At 38.4% G+C, this 20,657-nt stretch overlaps 1 protein-coding gene across 1 annotated transcript in view; it reads right to left on the bottom strand.

Annotated features, from left to right (window-relative positions):
• Nucleotides 1–457: 457 nt before the first annotated feature.
• Nucleotides 458–20,657, bottom strand: part of LOC117477417 (inositol polyphosphate-4-phosphatase type I A-like) — a gene marked incomplete in the record, with an annotated part of 33,056 nt that continues 12,856 nt past the window's right edge. Inside the window, 17 exon segments of the mRNA XM_034124074.1 lie at nt 458–1,740; nt 8,762–8,916; nt 9,055–9,167; nt 9,650–9,747; nt 9,857–10,056; nt 10,410–10,477; nt 10,566–10,689; nt 12,291–12,463; nt 13,269–13,301; nt 13,865–14,017; nt 14,499–14,640; nt 15,137–15,352; nt 15,464–15,650; nt 16,579–16,687; nt 17,243–17,347; nt 17,494–17,624; nt 19,093–19,240. Coding sequence (XP_033979965.1) covers nt 1,608–1,740; nt 8,762–8,916; nt 9,055–9,167; nt 9,650–9,747; nt 9,857–10,056; nt 10,410–10,477; nt 10,566–10,689; nt 12,291–12,463; nt 13,269–13,301; nt 13,865–14,017; nt 14,499–14,640; nt 15,137–15,352; nt 15,464–15,650; nt 16,579–16,687; nt 17,243–17,347; nt 17,494–17,624; nt 19,093–19,240 — 2,288 coding nt within the window.

The following is a 20,657-nucleotide window of genomic DNA, read 5'->3' as shown; positions in this document are numbered from 1 at the left end:
TTTAAGGCTAACGGATCCCGTTTGAAATTGATGCTGGAAATTGTAGTTAAACTTTCATTTGGGTGAAGTGACACCACCCTGTTGGATTTTTGGATGAATGGTTTATTTTTCAAAGTGATCTCAAAACGTTCTTTAGTTGGAGGCTTGATTAGGGATTTAAAAACGTTTCATGACAATACATTTTCATTTGCATATTGATTCAAAACATGAAAGTGAAAATAAATTGTTGCCAAGTAAAAGCAAGAAAGTAGTTATTACTATCGATTTAAAACGTATTTTATTTCCACTAAACATTGCAACTTTTCTGCCGGTAAGTAGAATTATTTATTTTAAATTAACGTAAAAAAGTGTTCAGATCCCATAGAAATACAGCAAAGACAGTCAGCTGAAATCTGTATGCATTAATTAATATATAACAATGTCATATTCATTTGAAAAAACCCTCTAAAGACAGAGAAACAATCCATTTGATATTTATTTCAGCATATGATAGTTATATATAACAGCAACATTCAAACCTTCACAGATGTCTTCAGAAGTTTTTAACATGAAATAAAATCCCCAAATACAGCACAGTATGTTTGAATGTTGAAAATACAGGTAAATACAGAAATACATGTTTTTCTGAGTGATCTGCAGGAGGATTGCCATCAAACAGTGTGGTTCACGGTACATTAGAATCATTTCCTTCACAGATAAGTCACTAGTGAGGGAAGGGAAGAGCATGGGCGCCCTCGTGTGGTAAATAACCAGCAATGCAACTAAAAATGTGGCATAAATACTCCAAAAGTGATCAAAATGACTACAAATAAGCGTAAAAATGCAAAGCAAATGTTCCCCTTTGTCCTCAATTGAGAAAATGTTGTAAAATAATTCAACTTTTTTGTATTTGTTGTTAAGATAACAGGTTGTCCTTTTCATAATAAAAGCAAACTCAAATGGCATAGAAGCCAAATATGAAGGCTGCCAACTCCATGAAGATACTCTGAATTTCTCCAATACTTTGTATGTATTATATATTTTAGCTTAAGCCTTGTTTAAGCGAATTTGTCTACATTATTCTTAATATCAATCTTCTGTTATTCACCTTATACGTAGATACATTTCCTGTGGATTTACAACAGGGTCTAAATATCAAATAGCATGGTAACACATTGGCAGGCAATGAGAAGCGTACGAAAAACAACAAATGTGTCTAAATACTGTGGCTGGATAAGGGAAAACCGTTATTTTATACAATTGGATTCAGCCATGTGTGATAGTAATGATTCATCTGTTGATTTACAGTGTGTAGCATAAATATAACTGCTCCATTATATCAGTGCTCGATCAGGGCTGAGGCGGTGCTGTTCATTTACATATTTATAATAAGAAGAAATAAAAACATTCTGCTACCAGATTCTTGTATTCAGCGTGTTATGCATAATATGGCATCTAATACAGTACTTAAAAACGGTTCATATACTACGGTGGTAGAAATAGAGTTACTGTTTATAAAAAGGTGTGAAACAGTAACCAGGTGACAGGAACACGGTACCTTCAGTCTGATCTTCCCAAAACAAAGCAGCCATATTGTCCCGTAATAATGCCGACTCCCTGTGGTGCGTTCAGGTCTCCACTTTCCCGAAGGTGCCGTCAGGAGGTCGGTAGTGTTTGGGGAAGGCTTTGAGTTGCAGCGAGTTAAAGGCGTACTTACGACACCCAACGTTCTTCACCGTGTTTTCCCGCCGGCAGCCCTCGCTGAGGAGACACAATGAGTGAGGGGAAAATCATAAATACAAATGATATGAAAATCTGTGAAATGATACTTACTTTGCTGCAGGGTTCTCTGATTAACAACAATCAATGAGTGTCTAGATAAAAGGAATAGTTCACCCACAAAATGGCCGCTTGTATGTCAGTTCCTCACACTGTGTTACATTCAATTACTGAAGAAAATGATGTTTCTCTGGAATGCCAGGGTGAAAGAATAATTTTTCAAAAAGTGAGAAATTTAAATGAATTAAGTTAAACTTTGTTAGTTTAAAAAAATATATATCCATTTATAAATCTATAAGTCTCATTTATTTGTATGCTCAAATGTTCACAAATAAATGCACTTTGTTCATGAAAAAAAAAGGATGTCTTTACGAAATGTTAATTTTGTAAAAGTGACACCCATTTACTTCCATTCATAATAACTGTTCAGATTTAGTATGACGAGGTGGGAGTATTTCATATAATAAATATATATACTAATAATAATGATTATTTTGGTGGTGAAGTATTCCATTAAGTAACAAAAGTGCTTCAAAGTGAACAAACACCATTCACACACACAGAGAGACAGACATAGAAGAGTTAAGAGAAAGCAGAGTTAAAGAAGGTTAAGGAAACATATTGTTAGGTCATGTTAAAAATGTATAAATAAATAAACTTTAAAGATCACAAGATATCCTCAGAGTGGTTATATTCTGCAGGTTGACGCAGAAACGGTTTATTACAGCAGGAGTGTGGTGTTCAGGGACACACTGACTGCAGGGTTTGTTGGTGTTGTGGTACATGTAGAGCAACATGGAGACAAAGGCTAGAGCCTTTTGACATGTAGCTGATGACAGAGGAGAAGCACCGCCACATGTTTAACAGCAATTCGTTTTTTTCTTTTTGCAATCTGTCTGAATCATTTTTACATTCACTTAACAATTAAAAACAATTAAAATATATTCCAGAACAACCTTTCCTCAACCCTTTCTGTACAAGTTAACTTTGAAAGATGAAAAAAAAGCAAGAAGATCTCTTAGCTTAAGCTGCAATACACATTTCTTTGAAGTAAAATTAGAATTTTGAAGGAAAACCTCTTAACATAACTTCCTTTTAAAATAATCACACATATTGGTCGGTCATTATTATACGAGTAAATACATTTTTTTTCTTCAAATAACATGTTAATTATTACAATTAACGAGTACCATATAAGCTGAATTGTTGACAGGAGGGTTCAGATGTTTAAAGTGCAAGTTGAGAAGTAATTAAATACACGATAAACATAGCATATAAATCTGCATATAACATATTTAGCTGCGGTATAAAGTGACATGGGTTCACATCGTATAGATTTATATATACATATTTATATATAATCTCTGCAAGAAATAAGGACAATATATAGCAAATGTTGAAGGCAATACATAAAGACAATTTATGTACAGCCATACAAATATATTCTCTGACACATCTGGAATCATAATTTAAAAAACAATTAAAGAAAAAGGTTAATATCGTCTTTTTAAGTTAATACTTTTTAGTAAGCACTTTAGTGTTATTATTAAACAATGATGTATAAGGAATTACTTCATTTTAAAGCATATATAAAACAAGTCCAGTTCCTTCACATCCCTGCTGCTCAGTGATACATTAATTAGATATCTGTATATTAGATGCATTTATATATATTACTTTTGTTTGTTTAAATATAAGCTCAATATATAACATCTGTCTCAGTTAAAAAAAAGTACTCCAGAATGTCTTGTTCATCATTTCAGGGTGGAGCACACTGAGTGATTCATAGAAAAAGAAGCTCTGCAAATGAAGCATGTTCAATGTTTTATCCTCAGCACTTAGAGAGAAAGGGATGGAGTGAGTAGGGGTCACGAGATGAACCCCCACAGGAGGATATTTTTGTCCTGATCCATTTCCTTACTGGGTCGATGTTAATGAGAGCTAGCGGCAGATATTGATTTGTATAATGTGTAGAGCAACTTGAACCCTCTTTGTTTCTTCAGAGGGTTTTGTTAAGGAGAGCTTGACACGTTTTCTGATCCTTCTTATTCCCTTAATTGCCATTTGAGCCCATTTCTTCAGTCAAAACCGGACCTGTACTAAAAAATAACATTTTATATGTTCACATTATATCTGAAATATGAGTGTTAAACAGTGTTGGAAATAAGAGCTTGGCTTTAGCGCTAAAAGTATAATAATATATATTTTTCCCACAACATTGAAACATATACAAGAGACAGTATCACACAATAACACTTTCTTTAGGAAGCTCTAGAAAGCGGGGGTGATATTAAAGCTGGATAAATATTCCATTTATCATTAGATTGATTGAGAGAGTTATTCAGCAACTGATTTTGATAGAATATGAATTATTTTAGTCATATTTTAAGCAATAACGCAACATTTCTGATTATTTCAGTGAGTCAAATGTGAGAATTTGCCGTTTCTTTCTTAGATATGTTAGTAAACTAAATATATTTCGCATTCTGACTGTCAGCAGGGCTAACAAAAGGAATTTAAAGTACGTTCATGACAGATTAATTCTCCAAACAAGACGCATTTCCCGGCGTGTTTTTCTCTCATTTTCCCGAAAGACTAACTTGGAGGTGGAGTGCATTTAGACAAAGAAATCACATCTTCAACTCTTCGTACAACACAAATCCTACAACCTGAATTCTCTCATTAAAAACCTGACTTAAAGCATTTGGCACAAGCATGGATACATTCCTCATTCGTTTATCTTACAGCTCGAGTGCAAAAAGAAAATGCGCTACCGATTATATCTGCAATTTGAGTTTCTTGTAAACGGATACACATAAATAAATGCTCTGGAGGATGAACAGCATCCTGCACGGTAACCCCCTGAATATCAAACATTAGCTTCATCATTAAAACGATTTTTTAACTTTGTCAATTTGCGTGAAAAGCTAGCAAATGTTTATTAATCTTAGAAGAAATCCCAATTTACTCCTTCATTTATCAGTATTCTGATATATGGGTAAATAGACACCTTATTGGATGAATTGATGACTTTTTGTACCCCAATAAAAGGCTTGGATAGCATTCGTCAGAACAGTAAAGCTGCATGTAAACAGATCTGCTGGAAAGTGCAAGTAGAAGCGTTTCACGGTTATAAAAAGCAGGAAGACTGAAATAAATAAAATAAGCAAATACTGCCTGGAAATATATACTGTATGCATATATAAGCTAAATTAAGCTTACTCATTTTGGCACAAATTAAAAGCTTTTGTTCCCTCGTCTTTAGCTTGTAAGGTGCCAAAGCACATGGAAGACAATGATAAAAGCAGATCATGATTTAAGAGAATTATTTTCCCATTATGCTAGCTACTATCAACAATAACTCTTTCCTGAAAGCAAGATTTATATACACATACTCTGAATATTACTATACATATTCACAATTCAGGCGTCATTTCTGGCCTACAGATATATAAACTGTCACTTTGCGTATATTTTGTTGTTAGAGAATGGAGAACAAGGCAAAGCATTCTGTCCTTTAGAGGGCGATACAGCCTACAGATGTATCAGTGAGACGTGAACTGTTTGGGACTATTTTTTTAAATCTTAAATATAAATGATAAGAGTTAAAGATGTTGTTTTGATCCAATAAAGTCGTTTTTTTGCTACGACTTTGACTGAGTTCACAGTAAGCTGGCTGCATTTATTTTTGACCTATTTTTAAAGAATTGTCCCGAGGGTGGATGCAACTGGAAACTCCAGCCTTACAGTATGTGTTTGATTATCTTTGAATAACACTAGATCATTATGTATACATTATATGAAGCTGTTTGCTTACCTGAATATAGACTTTAAATGCTGTTAAAATGTGTAAAAACGCATAGAAATCGTACAGAAAAAGTGATGTTTTTGGAGAATGATAATGCAGCTAACCTTGCAAGCAAAAGGAAGAACTACAAAACAGGAAGTGCCCATAAACCAAAACAAAACCAAAGAGGTGGTGTTGCTGATGGTAAACGGGGCATCAGGTGTGAAGTCCTTGGTGAGGCTGGGACAGTATCACTGTGTATGGTTAACACACACTCACAGGACAGTGGCACAGTTTCAGAAACACCCTCAGGGGTCCGTGTGGAGTATGTCCACGTTTCCTCAGGCAGAGAGAGAGAGAGGGTGTTTACGCTCAGCTGCAGCGGAGTTTGGCGAGGAAATAGGCCACACTGAGAAAGATCCACACCACCATCAGGTTGGGGCTGAAGGCCAGCAGGGGCAGCGAGTACAGTAGGCTGGGGTCCAGCCGGAGGTCCCGCACCGGCAACAAGCCGCTCAGGTTCTTCTGGATCACCCCCTCCCTCGTCCCAATTCTGAGGCACAGGGAGGAGGAGGGAGGAGGTGTGGAGCGGCAACAAAAAGGTTGGATGATAGGGAAGGTGGTGCAAGAGCAGGAAGTAGAAAAGCAGGTTTGAGGGAGGAAATGAAAAGAGGAAACAAGGAGAGGAGATAAGCATGACAATGAAAGATGGCGAAAAGGAAGGAGGTAAGTGCCCAAATAAAAGATGGCATGTATATATGCATGCACCGTGGAGAAATGGAAAAGTAAAAGGTGATACCGGCGAATAATCACAATGACAAAGAATAGACGATAGACAGCCGTTTCCATGGTGTGACATAAGAATGTTAATAAGTCATTCAAATCAACAGGTGGAAATGAATTACAAACCAAACCAGAATAGAAAATGAGCCAAATCATGACAAAGAGGGAGAGGGGAAAAAAAGAGAAAAAAGAGAAAATTAAGAAAGATGTTTCCACGTCTTTCAGAAAAAAGGAAAGAAGATAAGTAAAACAGCAATGGCTCACCATGTTTAGATATTTTATGACATGGGGTGAGGAAGGAGGAAGGGAAAAGTGTCCAGAGGAATGGGCTGCATCAATTGGAAAACCAATATGCAGAAAAACACCCTTTAAATGTAGGATTATGCGACATTTTGAATTTGAACTATATACACTATAGGCGCTTTCACACCAAGTACTTTGCCTTACTTAGTTCATGAGAACTTAGTTCATCAGAACTCTTTAGTTCTCATGAACTAAAGAGCAGATCGCATTCACACCGGAATAAGTCCCTTAGGGAGGATTAGGCAAATGAAGCCGCTGACGTCACTTCGTCTTCTTCTGCTGCTTTGGGTTCACTGGCAGGCCGCAAACAACTTCACAGTGTATACTGCCACCCGAAGTCCCCGGAGTTGGGGACTGGCTTCAGAAGGAGCTGCTGGGACTCCCAGCAGCTCCTTCCGAGTAAATCGCCAGAACGCCGACACCTCCTCATCACTCAACCGCTCCCACGTTTTCTTTTGTGTTGCCATAAGTTAGTCTCTCTGCGTTTGTGCGCTGGGCTAATGCTAATGCTAATAATGCTAATGCGAGCAAATAAAATGGCAGCTTCACAACACTTTTTGGGAGTTTTACGGGGCGTGGTTTGCAATCCGCCCAGCCAATCAGAAATGGGAACCTTTATCTCCCAGGAAAGTACCTGCTCTCTAGCAGCGACTGAAAAGGGGGTGAAAAGGTTCTCATGAACTAAACTCTAGTTCCGGATTTTTTTGGTGTGAACGCTCATTTCTGAACTATATCGGAACTATACTGGGAAAAGTACTCCGGTGTGAAAGCGCCTATTGTGTTTGCAAGCGGATAAGAAATACAACACACTTTTAGAAGGATTATTTCTTTAAGAGAAATGCTAACATGCAGTAAGTATCTGGTTCAGATTTCACTTCAAAATGTATTTAAAGGATGCACTTATTCATAGTGAACTTATTATAATGGGGGGTATATCTTCAAGCTTTTTCTAACATGCGTCACAGCTCAAAATCATTCCTAAGAGCATGAATAAAAGTGTTATAATGATCAAAAAGCTGCTTTCATGCTCGCCGGCTGATGAGGAGAAGAGGAGGAGACAGGGAGAGATGTGAGGAGAGGAAAAGGTGAAGAGATGTCGTACCATGCCAGTATTGGAATGACAGTGCCTTTATAATCACATCTTCTTTTACATTCTAATATCACAAAGTCACATTGAACTCCACTCTGAACACACAAACATTTTTAGACAGAAATATACAAACACTTGAGTTTAAAATCTGCTCCTGGATCAATATCAATAAAGCTCTGTTTGGGGAACATACATTCCTTTAAGTGCCCCTAAAGTCTCCTTTTTCTGTCTTTTTTTAGTAGATGTCTTTTTCGAAACCACAAACTGTTTAACATTTTGTGGAAAGGTATTTAAATAACATATTTTGTGGAAATATGTGGTTTTAAGATGTTTTTTCTCAGTTGCAAAAGTAAAGAAATCGGTTGTACACTTTAAAACGTAAATACAACAAAATCTTGTATTATTTTTTGATTTCTGGTTTTAATCTTACTCGTGTAGTATTTTAGTCCAACACTGACAAAAGTAAATGTTTTAACACCACCTTATTGTAACGGAAGAACGGAAGGAAAGAAGGAGGCACGAAGGGAAACAAAAGATGGCGCCGATAGAACTGTGCTCCGATGATACAGATAAATAAAAACACTGCCAGCCTGTTAGGGACTCAGAAACTTTACAGACGAGACAACGATGGAAAGACAGAACAAACGGAGCAAGAAGCACTCACACAATCCAAAGAGGATCCTCTCACTTTGAAATCCCTTAGGTAGCTCTTTCCTCCAGACCTTTGTCTCAAAAAGAAGGTGAGCTAACTGTTTGACAAGAGCTTGGTGAAGTAAGCTGCCATGTGAAAGGTTCAAGTATCCTCTTTCAGATGAACCGGCAACTTTGGATTAGTTTGCTTCACAGAAGAAACAGGCAACGTTTGTTTAAAATCACACATGGGCAAAACATCGTACGTGTCCGGATTTCATTTTTATACATTTGTTTTCCTTTGACCTTAGTGCTTTCAATAAATATTTAGAGTAAAATACGTTTTTTTGCCCTTGTATGATTTTCAGTTGTATGTTTTTTTTCATTCAGGCACTGTGAGGGCGTCCTACCTGCGCATGCAGTCGAGGGCCTGCGTGAAGACCTGCGGTGCCATGCCGTGCTCGTGCTGCAGGATCAGGCACTGCTCCAGAGTCACCGACATGGCCGTGCGGTCTTTGGCGCTTTTGCAGCTGGTGAAACGCACGCCGTTCAGCCGGCGGCAGATCTGAGGCAGAGAGGGAGGGAAGGTTTAAGTGAGAGACCCTAAGTGGCAGAAATCACATATTGAGCATATTGTGTGAGGTTTTCAATTCTTTAATACGTTTTGAGTAATATTTGATGTACTTAAAAGCAGGATCTCTACCTCAGCAGCCTGCCACAGGATGTCTACGTTCTTGTTTTTCCTGGCGTGGACGTTCTGCCCCAGAAACCTCAGCAGCTCGGGGAGACACGTCTGAGAGCGAGACCTGGGGAGGCCTGAGGGGGGTTTGGAGATGGAAAATGAAAAATGTGGAACAAAGAAGAAGAGAAAATTGAACAAAGTATCTGTACAAATAGCTGTTGGCTCCGACAGAAAGTGGTATTCAGATCCTTTACTTAAGAACCACAACGTTAAAGTACTCCATTACAAGTAAAAGTCCTGCATTTAGAAACTCTTGAGTAAAAGCACAGAAGTATTGTCAGCTAAATGTCCCTAAAGTTTGAAAAGAAACTGCAAAACAAAACAGTAAAAGTTGTAGCTCTTAAAAAAATGGTTGAAATGTAATGTAATCTATAAGTGGCACGATGTCGACTTAGTTAAAAGTCAGTAACTAAATGTACCTCTACTGCTGGATCTATCTGTCATTCATTCTTAAAGCCAAAATTCTGCCACTGCACCAACTGGAAGTAAGAGGATGCTCCCTGCCTTGATGTTATTGTTAGTATTTGCTCAACTTCACACACACTTTATTACTTACAGTCCTCAGGCAGCACTTCTTTGAACTGCTCGTAGTAAGAGTTCAGTCTGGAGAGACTCTCCATGTTGATGACCTCCTGCAGGGATGTGTCTCCAAACCTGAACAGAAGGAAAACAAAATGTTTCCTTCATGGCTCAAAGCACCACATCCTGCTAAAAGTTGCTAAATGACAAAACCTCAGCCCTCTTTCCTCCCCTCCTCACTCACTTCTCAGCGAGCGTCTGCTGCTCGTTGATGCCGACGTTGAAGTGCACGGGCTGGACCCTCAGCAGCATGCCGCTCTGGATCTCCCGCGGCAACGCGTCGAACATGGACCCCGGCAAAGGGATGCGGACATTGAAGCCGTCCCGGTTCCCCGTGATGATCGGCAGCATGTCGGGGGCGGAGCTGCCGGTGGCCTGGGTCACCTGAAGGGAACATGCAGGCATGGAAATACATTTTTTTTTAAAGAACAAACCAAAAGTTTCGTATCATTAATTGCAAACTAAGCTGAATTCAGTAAATGTTAGGAACTTTAGGAGAATAAATTGATTCTTAAAATAGTTGCCACAAGCTCTCAAGTGATTAATCATAGCAGCGCTGGTAAAAAATGATTCTTGGCAAGTAAAATAGAAGTAAGAAAAGCATCCAAGTTGACATCAAATGATATGACACTAAACTACGGCAAAAAACAACAGAAGAATAGTCTAGCAGAAATGTTGTTTTTTTTATTTCCATGCAGCTACAAAATCGTCATGGTGATAATCAGACATCTTCCTACCTTGAAGGTGACGTTGCGGAGATCCATGATGCCGACACTCATGTCCTCCAACATGGCCAACTCCTCTCCTGAAAACACAAACATGGGTCACCATTAACACCTGATTATTGTGAAAGGTGTGTGTGTTTAAGTGTGTGTGTGTGTGTGTGTGTGTACCGTAGGTGCTGAGCAGGGACTCAAACTGAGCGAGCAGGCCGATGGTGTAGAGTTGTCGGAGAAATCCATTGTCACGGAGACAGTTCCTCAGTTTGATAATGAACCCGCAGATCAGAGCGGTGAGCTGCAACACACACACACACATATTTACATGAGGTCATAGACAAAGGGAGGCTGTTTGTGTTACAGCATTCATCACAGCTGGATTATTCATTAATCTATAATTGGGACCAGTGTTTCCGCCAGACCAGGGCTGAGAGGGCGTCCACCCCGAGAGCGGGGGGGAGATATATACTATTGCTTTATAAATACTATGGCTTTACGTATATATGCACACACACACAATTTTTTGATTGAATTGCACCGTTCCTTTTATATACTGTCTCTTTACACACACACACAATAGACAATAGTAACGTAACGTTGTTTTTTCGTAAATTCTGTGCCTCTAGCACTGCTTTGTGATCCCCCCCTTTATGTGCATCTCTAAAGTCTTCACCCTGAAGTTGGACGTCCCCGTGGTGAACACGTTGTGCTTTTTTTCCCTTACACATAGTGTGCAATACATTTTATCACTTTTTTTGTTATAACACAACCACAGGAACTTAATTTTCCAGGTCCAGACAAACTTATTTTTGTTGTGGCTGACCGGTTTCTCTTCGTGGCTTACGGGTGTAGAAGTGACATTGTCGGATGGTGTAGGCTCTGGATGGGTTGGGAGGCTAGATGACAACAACTCCGGCTCTGGGGCACCTGCACGGGCCGGGGATGCTGGCGGAGGATCGGATGACGGCAACTCAGACTCGGGCCTAGAGCCAACGGCAAGACTAACCGGCAGTACACTTTTTTCCGTCCCAGGAACCGGCTTTGCTGGCGGCGAAAAAAATCCCACCAGCCTCCTTTGCCCCTCCAACAGAGGGATGTCATTTTCCTTTTTGTCATTTAAACGATAAAAATATTTTTTGGACGTCAAATTACGGCAAAACGCCCCCCCCCCGCCCCCCCCCGCTGGCGGAAACGCTGATTGGGACAAAATAATGAAGTCTATCAGATTTATCAAATATTATAAAGTATCACTGTTTTAACATTGTACTGTACCGGAACTACGTTTGAATGCATTTCATTTGAAAGTGAGGATGCAATCTGTTTATATTTTTTTTAATACAGAACATGAAAGTGATGTGCTGAAAAAAAAAGTGTATTCCTTATTTTTTAACAATTTCCCTTCTAAATAATTAATTGAGTAATTATCAGTTTAACTTGATTAGTTTGAGGATCTCAATCAAACTCACTCACGGCTGGTGTACAAAGGAGGCTCAAAGATCTCATATATTTACTCAGCAGGTTTACTGTAGATTCTAGAATAACTGTTCATGTAAGTGAGCCAAAACTACAGGAATAGGAAGCTGTCAAAATAATAAGTTGCTAGACAAAAATCCACTTTCTTTTTTTAACGTTGGCTCAGGGAAATGAAACGTCTGTAGAGTGGGAGTGTGAAGGGTCTGCAGGTGAAGAAAATCCCTTCTATATTTGTCTCACTTTCTTTACTGGCTCTTAGTGTCTACAGTAATCCATAGGCTTATGAATAAACGTGACATTTGCACCCTCCAGCTTTGCAATATATAAAGATTTATGAACTCTTCATTGATTCCCTGGCTGAGAGTCGTTCTAGCAGGTAACTGTGTGTGTGTGTGTAAGATCTCTTGGGTGTGTGTTAGTGCTGACCGTCTGGCAGAAGACGACGTCGCGGCGGTACTGCAGCGACAGGTCCATGGCTATCGTGGGGGCGCTGTCCTGCATCAGGAGGAACACCATGGACTTCTTGGCCTTGTCGCTCATCATGGCGACGCACTCGGTGAGCGTGGTGAGGAGCGGGTACAGCGCCTCGCTCCACTCGCCTGGAAACAGACACAGAGAGCGTAAATACATTACAGAGGTTAGACTAAACATAAACACAATGCAATCTGACTTTATTGGAGATGTGATATTAAGTGTGAATCATTTCAAATAAAGTGGTTTCTTATAAGATCTTTTAGGGGCTGTTAAGACAGAAACAGAAAACAAATGAAACAGGGAAGCAACAGGAAAAGCAGAAGCACTTCGTCTCTTTCTTTATACGGAACTGGGAGAATTAAAATGCCGTACATATGCCAAATGGACATTGACACACAAATACAACAAGCTACCACAACCATATTTCAAAAGAAGAGTCCATTTGAGTGAAATTAAAGGGGAATAAAAAGCAAAAAGTCAAGTAGTTACTTAAATATCTCACTTTAATATATTATTCAGCTCCAGTCTTAAGTTCTTTGCTTTTTCCAACAGAAAATAATGTAGTTTCTTCCTAATATACCCCAATAAGTGTGTTGTCTCGTAGCAGTTACATCATGTAATCCTCAAGGGTTTTTCTGGGTAGAATGCCTTATTTGATTTGTGTGATGGGAACATGGTAAAGCTAAACCAGGATCTTAAGTTGTATAAAAAATGGTATTACCATAACAATTAAGTAGCTGCATGTACAGCAATCAAACAATAACATTTGATTGGCATTGATTTTGAAAATACCTGATAAAAACATATTAACAAGACCAACTCAAGAAGAAAAATGACAATGCCCTAATCCGACATGATACTCAAATATTGAACCAGTCTTGGAGAGTGGGTAAAGGCGCAGAGAAGCATGGCACGGACAGCAGCTCTTACCTGGGTACGCCTCCTCCGCACAGGGTGTTCCATCTGGGGACGGAGGTGCAACATGCATGATTAGCTGCACCGCGAGCCAACAGGGCAGCAGAGACACACACACACACACACACCTCCAAACCAGGGTCAGAGATCTATACAACTATACTTGACTTTACAGTGGTATCAGTTGCCATCCTTAAAAAAAGGACCTGAATACCTTATCCATCTCTGCTTATTCAATAGCCAGCACCATTTTGAAGTGAAAGTCTGGATAGAGATGTGACCCTGGTTCAGTACAACATGTAGAGTAAGCACAATATCTCAGATATAACCGCATGGAGCAGCACTAACAGAAGCAAAGCTAGAGAGGAAACACTTTCTGCTTAAAGCTACAGAGATGCTGCAACAGTGTGGACAAACCAATGAGACAACAACAAAGACTGCACACAAACTTCAACTTCACATTTGACAGTTTTCTCTCATGATAGCTAACAGATGAATAACTAGAGAAATACCCGTAAGTAAAGAAAATGTATTTAAGAATCCTGAAATGAAAAAGTGTTTGACAAAGGAAGAAAAACTAAAAATGTTAATAAGAGATGAAATAAACCTACAGGAGTCTTGTGCAGAGGAGAGGGCGGGCAGAGAGGAGGAGGTTGGTGGAGGTGATGATCGTGGAGGTGATGATGAGGATGATGAAGATGGTAATGAAGGAGATTCCTCTGATAAACTTCCTGGGTTGATCCAGAAAGCTCTTTTTCCTTCATCTTTTCACAGCCATACACATCGATGTCAATTTATACTCTTTAAAGTCTATTATTGTGAATCACTAATATACATTTTTATTTGATCTTTTAGACTTGATAATTGATAATGTGTTGTTTAATTCATCTTTGAGCTATTTTGTTATTTTTTACTTACTTGATTTACTTAATGTTAAACACATTATTACAAATAAAACATATTATTGAGCAAGCAAAATAAAACAAATGCGAATAAAATACAAACTTCAATGACTTTAGAGAATAGTTTGGCTTGCATAAAAAAGTGATGCATTGCTAATCAGAATTTATTTTTAAATATACTTTTTGTTGCATAATCAAACCATAAAGCAAAGAAATCTTCAAAAAAAGAGAGAGATTTAACCTATAAGGATAAGATTGTCATATAAAACCATGCAAAATATTTTTCAGCCTAGAAGCTGAATTACTACACAAATAGAAAAAGGACATTGAGGGTGTGCGTTACCTTTCTTGCTGGCCCCAGCCTGCAGCTCAGTGTGTGTACAGTCCTGACTGCCGACGCTCGGCCTCCTCTCCTTCTGCAGCAGCTTGTCCACGCGCTGGATGATGCACTCCAGAGATTTATCCACATTCACCCAAACTTTCTCCTGAAACGGGACGGACAAGAAGCATCGTCATCCATTTTTCAGAGCTGTGCAAGAAAGGCTAATGGAGTAATTACACCAGGGAGAAGAACAGCGCTAGAGGGGATAGAAGATGCATGAGCGATGAGATGAATCACATCATTATGCAAATCACGGAGCACGTCTCAATTTTTGCTGGACAAAGATTGTATGTAATGCAAGCTTGGAGCTCGATTACATAACTACTAACTCTTGTCTCCGGCTACCTGGGCAAAACATCGGTGATTTGAACTAATGATGTCACATTTACAACTATGTTTCATAGTTCATACTTTCTTTTTGTGTTATAAAAGTCGTTTACAATACATCTTTTTAAACCCAATACATGAATATTGGATGAAAAAAATTAATATATGCATGTTCTTGTGCATTGACAAATGAAGATACTCATTAAGTGACTGTTATGTGAATAATATATACAAATAAATCCTTTGGTTGTGGTAATTCCTAATGAACTCACCCACTCCTCTTCATGCCAGTCCACGTGCAGCGAGGAGCGGCTGTTGCTGCCACTCCACTTGGCGAGCAGCGTGTCCTGGTCGTTGCGCAGGACTACTTGTTCCGAGTCGGCGGAGGGAGACGCTTTGGAGGCGATGTACTCGGGCCGCGCTGCGTTCAGGGCCTGAATGGCTGAAGCCAGCAGCTTACAGTCGCAGACGGTCACCAACTGACGTGTCTGATTGGGAAAGGCAATATAATGGCAATAGATGGCACCACAAGGCGAGTGATATTGATGATGTTTAAGTGTTCCTTTAAGTGCTCATGAATGACAGATGTTGTAAAGTACCTTATCAGCCAGAATAGCGAGCGTCCTCTGCAGTCCGCTGGCAGATCGGTCTTTTGCGGCTCGGGACAGCCTCTCTGCGTAGTAGCTGACCTGCGTCTTCAGCGTGTTGATGTGGGCGATGATCTCTTTGGCTCTGACTATGTCCTGGGGAATGTAGACGATGGATTGCGAGCTGGAGAGGGCGCTGCTTAAGAAACAAAGACACATGTTTTTTAGCAGAATGGCCAAGTATGCTGATGACCCTCTCCGATATAAACTGTAAAAAGTGGACTGTTGACTAAAACAAATGGCCTTTAAACTAACAACATAGCATTAGCATGCACATGCCTATGGTTACCAACGGCTTAAGTAAGATAAACACAGAGACATTACATTGCAATAAACGAGACTAGGGGTGATTCCTTTCAATTTATAAATTCAGATAAACCATTTGTATTAATAGCTTTGATATTGGCTTTATGTTTTCTGAATTTATAAAATGAGCGTTCTTTCAACAAACTTTGTGTCCTGTGTTACAAAATGTCTCAGTGTGCATTGCAACATACATTGAAGCTACTTTAAATACTGTTAATGCCAAATACATCACGTGACATTATTATGTGCAGATCACATTCATTCAGTTTAAACCTACCGACAGTTCCTCCAAAAGGTTTGACAATTATGAAACTTTGTTACATATACAGTGAATGTGTTTGTTGTGTTGGTGCAAAGCAGTGAGAAACAAACGGTGTACAAACAAATGAGAACAAGCAAAGCAATGCAACAACTCACCATTCCTCCTCATATACGCTGATCAATAAAAAGTAACAAAAAGAAAATTAAGAGGAAGCCAAAGAAATGAATAATGCAATAGTTAAAGAAAAAATGTATTTGTGGGTTTTTTTGTTTTAATGTAAAGAAGACTTCAGGGTAGTCAAATCAAAAAAAGATACATCATCCACACAAAATAATTCATTATGGAGCAAATGTTTTTAAAATTTGAAAACATTTAAGTAAAAGAAGAGAATAAGAGGAAATCATTGCGATTAAGGGGAAAAATAACATGTAAATGAGCTTTATTTTTCTAATAAATGTTCAATATTGGTACATTTTTAACTCTTTCCCCCCGAACTTACTGTTTCTTGGCCTCCTCAAACTTCTGGACGAGTTTCCTCAAACCGCTGTTTTTAAAACCCTGGCAGTGAGCCGCCGGCGCTCCGATCGTTATCACATCGTACGTGTGTTCTGGAGAGGAAATTAGGTTTTATTAATATCTTAAATAAATATGTAGTCATTTATTTTGTGTAAAAATTGCTCTTTTTATTTATTTAGTATTAAGACAGTTGCACTGTAAAGTAAAAATACAAATATAAACAGAAAATGGAATAACAATATAAGCATAGGAAGCCAAAGTAAAAATGTACAATAAAAAAAAACATGAAATAGTAAAAAATATGCAATCAAATAAATAGATAGAGTAAAAATGTTAACACAAACATAGGAAGTTAAGTACAAATCTGCATTTAAAGCTAAAATAAATAAATAGAATACAAATATAGGAAGTACAAATGTGCACATTATACAAAAACATATGACATTCAAAACTGTTAATATGAAAATGTGTGAAATACAATTTACACATTGGTATATGAATAAAGACATAAATACTAAATGAATCACCAAATTAAATGCATTGTAGGTGTGAACCTGCTAAGCAATAGATAAGGTTGTGATTTATGTATTGTGATGCTGGTTTTTAGATTTGCTTCTCCATGTTATCATGGGGGATTTAGGTCTCACCGAAGCCCAGCTGATCCTGCACCCTCATCCTCTGAACGTGGAGGTTGGTTGGCATGAACTCGAGCTTCCTCTCTGCCTTCAGGTTGCTGGCTTTGAACGATGGACCTGACGTAGACAACAAAGGATGGGTACACACAAAAACAAGAGCATGGAAAATTAATGATATGTGGCGAACAGACCAGGGAAATAGCTGTAGCTTGTTTTAAAATGATATTACTGTTTTATCAAAGGCTACGAAGAAGTAACCTAACCTCTGTAGTTGTTGAGGTCCGACAGTGTTTCCTGGTACGCGAGTATTATGGACTGGTACTGAGAGACAATCTGTCTCCGAAGATTCTCCCAGCAGGGGGACAGCTCTCCCAGCTCCTCCAGCTCACACACCCTGCAGAGCAAGTCATATGAGACTTCTGAAGATGCATTTCAAATGACTCTTTTAGATTTTTCAAGCAAAAATGACAGATCTTCTCTGGCTTTTCTGGATTGTTTCTGCTTTTCAGTTAGAGTTTATATATTTGGAACAAACTCTAAGAAAACTGCAGGTCTGTTGCACCAGTTCGAAACCCGCCGCTGCGTCTGTAAAGCCGTTGTGTCCTTGGGCAAGACACTTCACCTGAATTTGCTCCTGTGGGTATGGTCCACAGTACATGACCGTTACATGTCTGATATGTGTGTAATGTGTATTTGTAAAGCGCTATAATAAATATAAGGAATTATTATTATTACCTCTTTATAAAATCAACACTAAGGAATGTTTTATATCAAATCATATCTTTCACTGTACTGAAACCCTTTCTGGTATTTTCTACCCGTTTTATTCATTTTTAGCTTGTTTTTTATTTTATTGGCTTTTGAATGACTTTTGAATGTTGTTAACCCTTAGATGCCCGAGTGACTGGACCCTACACTCTTCCATAAGTGGGTCAAAAAGGACCCGTATTAGAATAATATGTATTTTTATGCCATTTTTGTTAAGAAAAATCACTTGTATAATATTTAGTATTATATTTTGGTTCACACTAGAAATATTTTATATTTAATTTTTCACTATTTATAATTTTAGAATTTTTTTTTACATTTTGAAAAAAAAACGTTTTGAACATATTGATGCAAAGATCTCCGCTATTCTGAGACCCTCACAGTATTCCAGTCCCTTTTCAAAACTCATCTCTTCTACTCATAGCCCACCCCCAATCAATCCATGCCGGTTGATCAAGTTTGATAGTCCCATACCCCCCACCCTAACCTTCCCTTATATTGTAAAGCAATTTTGAGTCCTTGAAAAGCCCTATACAAATATAATGTATTATTATTATTATGATTATACTGACAGGTATCAGATCTTGCTGTGTAAAATAATCTTCCTGAGAGGTGTCACTTGTGATGTAGTCTGTGTGGTCTACAGTGAATGTATTCCTGACAGCCACAGGTGATAAGAATCAAAGGTTCCCATAGGATCCCATAGAAAATGCATGCGGGTTATTTTTGACCCACTTATGGAAGCTTGGGGTAGTAATACAAAAACTACAATTTCTTAAAATGTATACAATTTAAATTTAAAATGGCATGATATCCAAAACATGTTTTTTGAGGAATAGCTGGAATATGAAATGATAAAAAAATGTAATTACAAAGATACTCTAAGAAAACCACCTCATCGGGTCAAAAAATACCCACTTATGCATCTAAGGGTCATCTTAGAATGTGTTTCTGTTGCACTGTGTCAAAGGCTTTATTGTAAAGCACCTTGTTTTTGAAATGTGCTCTATAAATAAACTTGCCTTTGTTTTTCTGGTGATGGCAACCACGTAGCCCTTAGTTAATTGTTTAGAAATGTAAATGTGTGTTAGTACCTGGCTGCGTCCTCCTCCAGCAGCAGTTTGACAAACTGTCGGGGGATGTTTAACGAGAGGATGCTCTCTGCCATTTGCTCCAGCACCCGGAGGTGGTTCCCATCAGTCGAGGGGAAGCGGTACATCCTGGACATCGTGCCTCCAAACACTGAAAACATTGGAAATTAAATTAGCGTTGAATAGATTACGATGACTCTTCTTATGATATTGTTCTAGTTCTACAGACAAACATATATTTAGTGCGAATGCTGTGCCACAGCATTCCACTATAGTACTTCAAATCTTTATTCTTTCCGCTTATTATTATTATTTCAGCCAATACTTTGGCTCTCCATAGCTTCAGCTTATTTTCAGCTACAGAAACCATTCAAATATCAAACTATTCAGCCTGTTCAGGAATCGATGGGAAACCTTCAACCTTTTAAAAATATTTTATACTTTTTGAAATATTCAGCTTTTTAAACTCTTTTTTTTAACATTGAAGTCAATGGGAGATGCCTTCAAATCCTCTTTTCCTACACTTTGCGCCAAATGCTTCTTCTTCCACATAATTTCAGCTAGACACTTCATTCCAACTTTCAAATGATCACAATACCTTCAGCGATAAAACTTGTTATTCAGATTCTTCATATCTTTTACACTTCTTGAGATAATTAACTTTGTTTGGAGCTTGGTAAAGAGGCTTTCTTCAGATTTTAACATTAGTGTGGATGGAGCAGCTCGTTAAGTCTAGAGTGCTTTGATCTCAAAACAGAGTGCAGCAGTGCTCCCCAAAAAATGTTTTAAACTTGCCGCCATATTTCCCAAACCCTACACTCCTCAGACATATTTTTTCATGAAAAACGTAGGAAAACCTCTCCTAGGTTGGAAAATTAAAAAAAATTAAGAAGAAATATTAATCAAAATGCCTCTTGAGGGCATGAAGAGACAAAAAGTCCAGCTAGCTCCCAATTGATTCCCATGTTAAATCTTTCCGGAACTTTCTTCAGAACAGAGAGAAGTACACTTTAGACAAACTGCTCCCATCTCCACAGTTTACACGCAAAACCAAAGAAAACAACATATATCAGTTCATTGGGGTTCCCTGATGCTCACGGTCTGGTCATTTTTTGATAGGAGCCATAGTTTTTTTAACAGGTGGCAAAATTGTCAGATATAATCCTCAATGCATTCTTAATAGGACTCAGTGCTGCAGTTGGAAAATCGTCATCATGGTAACCTTTCATCTCTGGGTTTACACACACAGGTGTTTGTAAACATTCATTCACCACTACTACTTACATTTAATGTCTTTATTTAACTCCTTCAGCCTAATTTCAGCTGCAGGAACTATTCAAATAGCAAACTATTCAGCCTTTTCAAAAATATGTTATACTTTTTAACACGGAAGTCATTGGAAGTCAATGCGTTTGCGTCTCTCTCTCTCTCTCCGGGTGATTCCCTACCGCTATAATTAAGTTCTCCTCCATTTTTTTGGAATATGAGGAAATGACCTGCGGTATGTCTCTCCCAGCATAAACGCGGTTTGATTGAACTGTCAGATTTGCATCTCTCTCTCTCTCTCT

This window comes from Trematomus bernacchii, unplaced genomic scaffold, assembly GCF_902827165.1.
Source record: "Trematomus bernacchii unplaced genomic scaffold, fTreBer1.1, whole genome shotgun sequence".
NCBI lineage: Eukaryota > Metazoa > Chordata > Actinopteri > Perciformes > Nototheniidae > Trematomus > Trematomus bernacchii.
The sequence above is the reverse complement of the archived record's forward strand: the minus strand, read 5'-3'. Positions and strand labels throughout refer to the sequence as shown.